Below are 6902 nucleotides of genomic sequence, written 5' to 3'. Positions count from 1 at the left end.
GATTTGGTTTAATTTCAATTCGATTTTGAATTTAATTCAATTTCAATTATTTAGACTTGGATAAGATTTTTCGGAATCAAATCCATGCATGTGTTAACTAATTAGTAAACATAAATGACGAAATTGTATAAGATAACGTATCTTTATTAACTTGCATAATAATTTTAAGGAAATGTCATAATTTATTTATGTAAATATGACTAAATATTTCGTATTTCATTTTAGAATTGAAATAAATAATAAATTTATTAATTAGGGAAAAAAGATGTGGAATATAAAATATTTTTCTTAGCAACTAGTTTGACCATTAAAGATTCAAATTCATTTATTCAAAATAGTACTTAATTTAATTTTGAAAACAATAATACTCATTTTAGTTCAAATTAATTTATTATTATTAAATTAGACATATAAAGGTAATGGAAAGTATACTATAATAAAAAATATTAAAAAAAATCAAATTTAACATGATTTTAACCAAGATGTTAACATAACAAAACATATAACATAATCATTTTCTCAAAACAACCATAATGCACTTCTAAAACATATAATATATAATCATCTTAAGATGTGAATGTATTATTATCATGAACAGAGACAAAACACAAGGTAGTTTATCAAAGAAAATACTAGAATATATAAACTGATTAGAATAAGATTATGCACATAATGTTGTCATATAAGAAATCCTTAACACCACTTGCTACTTACATATGCTGACAAAATTGCTAAGGACATGCATGTTGAATATGCACAGAAGTGAAATCACAACAAGTTTTGCTGTAAATTTTCTTAAGAAACTAGTTTTTCCTGTGGCACTCTGGTGCGTTTACCACTTCTCAGGTGGCGCAATGCAGTTGATGCAAACCTTGATGTATATACAGTGGCTACAAAGCTTGGTGAGGACCCTTCCTCTTTCTCCAAATTTTGAATCCTTTTTTCTGCTTCACGCAACAATCTCTCTGCCTTTTGATTCTCATCTCTTCAACTCTGACAGTGGGAGATTGTAGATATTTCTGCAACAATAACCAACACAGTACCGAATCCATGAATTCAACAAATGACAAGGGTGGGAGAATGAAACTAACTCTTCTATAACACTCAAAATTCATGAAAAAATTGTTTCCTCTATAAGGTTTAAAATCTGTCCCTTTGTCTGTTTGGCCTTTAATTTGCAAAAAATGAAAAATAAAGACTCATGAATTACACTGTATCCATGACTAGGGAGGTGTAAATACACCAATGTATACAAGATCACTCTATTCTCTTGTCTATTATCTTATCTCATAGAATTACCTGCATGTTTCCAATAAGTGATGCAAATAGAACCAATCCAGAGACAGCAATGGAGAGAGCAAAGATTATCTCCCCTACATAAGTACTTGTCTCGAGACCTTGCCCAACTGAACTGCAAAAGATCACAAAACAAATATGACTTTTGCATGCTTTTAGCCTCCATCTTTAGGTTGTACTATGCTTTCAGCTTGCATGGATTTGGATGCACGGATTTAAGCTTGAGTTATGTTTGATATGATCCGAGGTTCAAATTAAACATGCACTAACTATAGGCAATTAGATAGAAAAGTTGGGAACAAAATTAAGAACACAGGTAGATTAAATTAAGTTCCTAAGTTTATAAAATGGGAATGTTGCATATGCAGTCAAGAGTATCAGTAGAAAAGATTATTGACCTACCTTAGACTGCGCAAACCCCACCAAAAGCAGTAGAAGAACTTGTGATGAAAATCAGTAGTTGATTCTACCACTCGAGACTTTAGAGCTTCTATGAACATTCCAAAATTGAAAGCTTCCAGGTCTCCAATGTTTTGTCGATCAGTGATAGGGCAAGAGTGATTGAGAAATGATTGAACAGTAGAATTGTAAGATTCACAGCTAAGGTAGGATTCATGAAAGAAAGTAGTATTCTTCAGCTGCTTGCGCCAGCACCTCACCCTTGATTCTACTGAAAACAGATACCAGAAGCTCCAACCACCTGGTAGTTGATGCTCATAAAACATAGTATGATTATTAGGAACATAGGTAAGTGTTATGAACGTAAGTGACAAAATCAACTCACATGACTTGCTAGCATGTAGAGAAAAAGATTGTAAGCTGCTCCAGCCCATGCTGTCTCAGTCAATATGCCAGAAGTGCTTGTTACTTCTTTGAATAAAAAGTAGATCCGCAGAAGTCTTGGCACGTAGTGCACAATTACTGCATACTTCAACAAATCCTTTCCCACGTAAGGAGCTGAGCATGTTGGGAATAGGATCATAGCTAACCAAGGGCAATCAAGATCCCAGTTTTTTGCAGAGAATTTCTATGGATTCTTCAGTGAAACATTAGCTTTTGCTCTGTTTTTACTATAATTCTCTTTCCATTTCGTAAACACTTGTCAATAGTTGTTTAGAGCTAGCTCCCTCTAACCCAATTTTGCAGTCTAAATGGTATTAAACATTTTTTGGCAAGGTAGGATCTAATCTCTTAATGGCAGCTGAAAAAGCCTGTAGTTAGAGAGTGTGTGCCTGCATTTGAATGAAAAAAATGTCAAATTGGTTTTAACCAACAAAGGCTCAAACGAGCCACATAAAAAGGTTGTACCTTTTGTTCACAGGATTGATAGGAATATGCCCACCTTCTCCGGTCGAAATTGTGCAACAGATATTATTACAGGAATTTCTGTTGATCTTTCCAAGGGAAGTACCTGTTTATATTGCTCACCTGTTAGAATTCCTTGGTGATTACCAAACTATGTAAAAAAGACCACAAACACACATAGTATCATCCTCGTATTGAGACTTGACATTAAATTCATGTTTTAAACATTTGGTAAAGATACACATACTACACCAGGAGGAAACATAGAAGAAACAGACCATAACAGACTTCAGTGCCACAAAGTAACAAGCAATATAGGAAAGCTATCCACCCAACCCAAAGAAATAAGCAAAACATGAACTAGATAATATAATAACGTTTCTAGGACTATAAATAACAAATTGCAAACCTGGAGTCCAGAAGTATCACAAGGAGGATAAACTCGCTTAATACAATCTGGAACTCTCCAAAGATTTTCAATATGGGATTTGGTCCAAGATGAATTGACCATAGCCAGGTCTGCACATGATCCTGCAATCCCATACAAGCAGCTGAAGAATGTATAATAGACTATCTTGCATCTTGAAAGCCAAACACTGCAAGAAAAGAAAAACAACTGTTAGATTACTTAAAACATGAAAGAGACAAAATAGAGTGTGAATTTAATGCAAATTATAGCATAGAAGGGTGTATGCACTGAAGGGTATGGGGAAGCATGCCAAGGTGACCATTCACATGAAAAAGCTTCAACTTTACCAATTTCTATACCAAAATACTTTTAAAATGATTGATTCCCTTCTAACCTTGGGCGCAAAACAAATTGGATAGGGAATAATATTCAAATTTATTGCATATTGAAATGACATAACTGATATCATTTAACAGGTGAGGAAAGCTTGTGAAGTATGACTAGACTATAAGTGGCAACAAAATGTACAAATCCGATAGTTAGAAGAAGTCAAACCTTATTTGTAATTAAGGCATCATTATTATACATCAAGCTGCGCTCACGAACACGAGATGGCATGTCTGAACTGATTGTAGGATAAGGTGTATAGCAAATAACTTTACATCCAAACAACCAGGCAAATGGATATGTAAAAGCATATCCACTTGTGTCAAAGTAATATAAAGGAGTAAGCTTTGACCAATCATTGCAAAGTGCGGATAAGTGGTTTCTTCGATCCAGTTTCTCTTGTACAAATGAACCACCTGAAAACCAGGATAACAAGATAAACAGGTTTAAGCTTTTAAACAAATCAAGTATATTCTTGCACAATTGGTGCCAAAAAATTAAATGCTGCTTACCATACCATTACAACAATATAAGTTTATTTTATATAATCATCACATTATCTTATTCCATGGCTAAATCATCCCTCATCCCCTCCTTCCTATCGTCTGCTAAACCTGCTAAGCAAGCAATTCCATGTTTTACAGCCTTTCTCTGGCTCACTTCCACCTAAAAGTGAGGAATACAGTTCAAGAAGAGCCAAAGGTCTGAGATCAGTTTGCAACTTATGGTTGTAAATAAAGAGTATTGGCTTTCAGTATTCCGTATTTTCTATCATCAAAATAGTCCAACAACAAGCAAAGCTGTCAGGAATGGCCTCTCTTGTTTTATTTTTTCCAGATAATCAGGCCCTTATTTGTAAACTGAGAGCTTAAATAGTTGAGCCTTAGAATCTACATCATTGGTGTTTTAGGTACTTTAGCAAAACAATAAATGCTTGATTGAGCAACGTGAGGCTCCAGACAATTCTAGAATCACCTGGGAATATAAAAACAGAACGTCTATGTAAATTTGAACATAGTTCAGTTCATTCATAAAATATCTTCTGGTCCACCACTGTACTAAAACAGAACACCTCTTTGAGTCATTCTTCCAAGAGTACAGCTCTGATCACTTCATATTTCTAATCCACGGGACCACGATGGACTATCCCAGACAAACCCTTTATCCACACGCTTACCAAATCTATTCCCATAATTTTCCTTCCACCTAAACCCCAAACTACTTCAGAATTCTTTGCTGCGGTCGTGATACTAGGGAAAGTCCTGTTGTTTGATCCACCCAACAAAATAGAATACATCATCAATGTTGTGAAGACTTTGAAGTAAACTCAATGCTTCACCTGAGCTTATAGAAGGAAAATTAGATCCATTGATCCTAATCCACTCATTCTCTAGCAGAAAATAAAGTACATTAAATTCATGAGTTATGAGTGCAGTAATAACCGAACCAACAAGAGGAGTAGTTGAAAGATAAAATAACAACCACGGTTGAGTAATATGCTAAAATACACAAAGTATACACTTACGAACCCAGAAAAGCATTCTATAATATTCCACTCTCTCATCGTTACTACAACTGAAAAACCCACTTCAAATTATACGAAGTCACAATGAAAACGAAAGATGAACAAAACCCCACAATCCAAAAACAGAAAAAAATAAGAACCCAGATAAGAGATTAAGAAAAGAAGGTACCTTTGGAGGAGAGAGGAGCGTGACCCCAAAGCGATCGAGGGCTCGAGCCATCAGCGATTGAGGGGTGGCGTCATGATCGCCGGTGTAGATATAGCAGTCAAGGTCAGGGATCTCCTCTTGGATGCCTCTGACGGCGCACCAGAGCACCCTCTCCCCGCCGCCGCCGTCGTTAGTGTACGGATGGAAGAACCCGACGGCTCTGTTCCTCCTCCGTCTGCCGTTGACTGGAGCAATGCAGAATCCAAAAAGCATGGCCGTGATGAGCGCAACGATGATCATCGTCAACATCTTGCAGTGGCAGATGTTCAAAGCTTCATAATCGTTCAACAAATTGGATCCAACGAGGAATTCATCTTTTATCGTCAAGGAGGACCGCTTTCTTAAAAAGTTTTCCAATATACATTAATTTTGTATTTAAATTTACCAAGATATTGTAAAAATATGTATCATTAATATATTAGATATTATATATGATTTAAAAAAAATATTTGTATTAAACAAATTATTTATGTTTAAAATACAAAAAAATACTATTTAAAATAAATTAATTACATTTCAAAATTAATTATAAAAAATATAAAAAAACTAAAAAAAATATATTTCAAATTATAAATTTTAGTAAATTTTTTTAGATTTCAATTTGTACATTTCGAAACATACCGAAATACAATCTAAAATAAAAAAGTTATATTTTAAGATGTATAATCTAAAATATACAATTTTTTTTTTCTGATATATACAACCCAAAATATATTTTTTATTATATTTTGTATTATATATTATGGAATATAATTTAAAAATAATAAAAATGAATTTTTCAAATTATATAGAAGTTTGGTTTTAAATTATTGGATGCAGAAAGTAACTCCCAAGAAAAAAAAGAAAAAAGTAAACAGACCAAAACTAAAAGCAATAAAATTGATATGAGATAATCTGCTTGCTCCAGTATAAACTGAAGATGAGTTTTATTTAATATATTTGCCCCACAACAAAGTCAATAAAGTCTTAACAAATAGTTATAAAAGGAGAGTATATAAAAACACTGCATTTATTATAACACACAGCAACTTTGCCTACTGCAACATCACACACAACACCAAGGAAACAAACGAAAGAACGAAACGATTACTGAAACAACATGCATAATGAGAGAGTTATTGTGCTAGCTCATCCTTCTTCTTCCTTTGCTGGCTCATCCCTCTTCTTCTTGTTGGGATTGGATGTTATATGATTCATGATCTTGTTCCAGCATGCTTTGATCCAGTGAGAGCTACTCTCACTCTCTTCCATTTTACGCTTCCTAGAGGCAGCAGCAGCAGCAGGACTGTGTTGACGAGCAGCTCCCAGAAGCTGAAGCTGATATAATTAAGTAATGAATGGAATCTAAGTAAGATGAAAACATGGCATATATTTACAGAGAGAAGTGTGGAACCTTATCGTAATTGGGAGGAGGAGGAGAAGAAGATGATGATGAATGTCGGTGGTGGTCATCCGGAGGAGGAGGGTAATTGAGATCAGGAAGAGGTATTTTTTCATGCTTCATCTTCTTCTTCTTCTTTGAACATGAACAAGAACAAACCCTCTTTTTGTCACTCCCACACATTTCTACACTTCCCAAATTTTTCTTTACAGATGGTAATATTTTTAGAGCTCTGTAGGAAGAGCGCTCTATTTATAAGTATCAATGTGTTAAGAATTCTATGTTCAAAATTAAATGTAGACGGGACAGACTTTGCATGTATCTGCAATGCAGACATGACTTTTGTGTATGCAGAGAAATCAACATCTCTTACACTGTCCAACAACTTTGC

At 34.4% G+C, this 6902-nt stretch overlaps 1 protein-coding gene and 1 pseudogene across 1 annotated transcript; both read right to left on the bottom strand.

The window, feature by feature from the left end:
- Positions 1–616: 616 nt before the first annotated feature.
- On the bottom strand, positions 617–5480 carry LOC137818933 (GDP-Man:Man(3)GlcNAc(2)-PP-Dol alpha-1,2-mannosyltransferase-like; annotated as a pseudogene).
- A 579-nt stretch (positions 5481–6059) lies between these two features.
- LOC137819768 (uncharacterized) lies at positions 6060–6701 on the bottom strand. The gene is made up of 2 exons (XM_068623746.1): positions 6524–6701; positions 6060–6447 (listed from the first exon to the last, which is right to left on the bottom strand). Exons 1-2 carry the CDS (start codon positions 6692–6694, stop codon positions 6259–6261), a joined length of 360 nt encoding a protein of 119 aa, XP_068479847.1. The 5' UTR covers positions 6695–6701; the 3' UTR covers positions 6060–6258.
- Between the last annotated feature and the right edge of the window lie 201 nt (positions 6702–6902).

The sequence above is a fragment of the Phaseolus vulgaris genome, chromosome 10, assembly GCF_000499845.2.
Source record: "Phaseolus vulgaris cultivar G19833 chromosome 10, P. vulgaris v2.0, whole genome shotgun sequence".
In the NCBI taxonomy this organism is placed as follows: Eukaryota; Viridiplantae; Streptophyta; class Magnoliopsida; order Fabales; family Fabaceae; genus Phaseolus; species Phaseolus vulgaris.
Note: the sequence above shows the minus strand (reverse complement) of the source record. Positions and strands in the feature narration are given on the sequence as shown.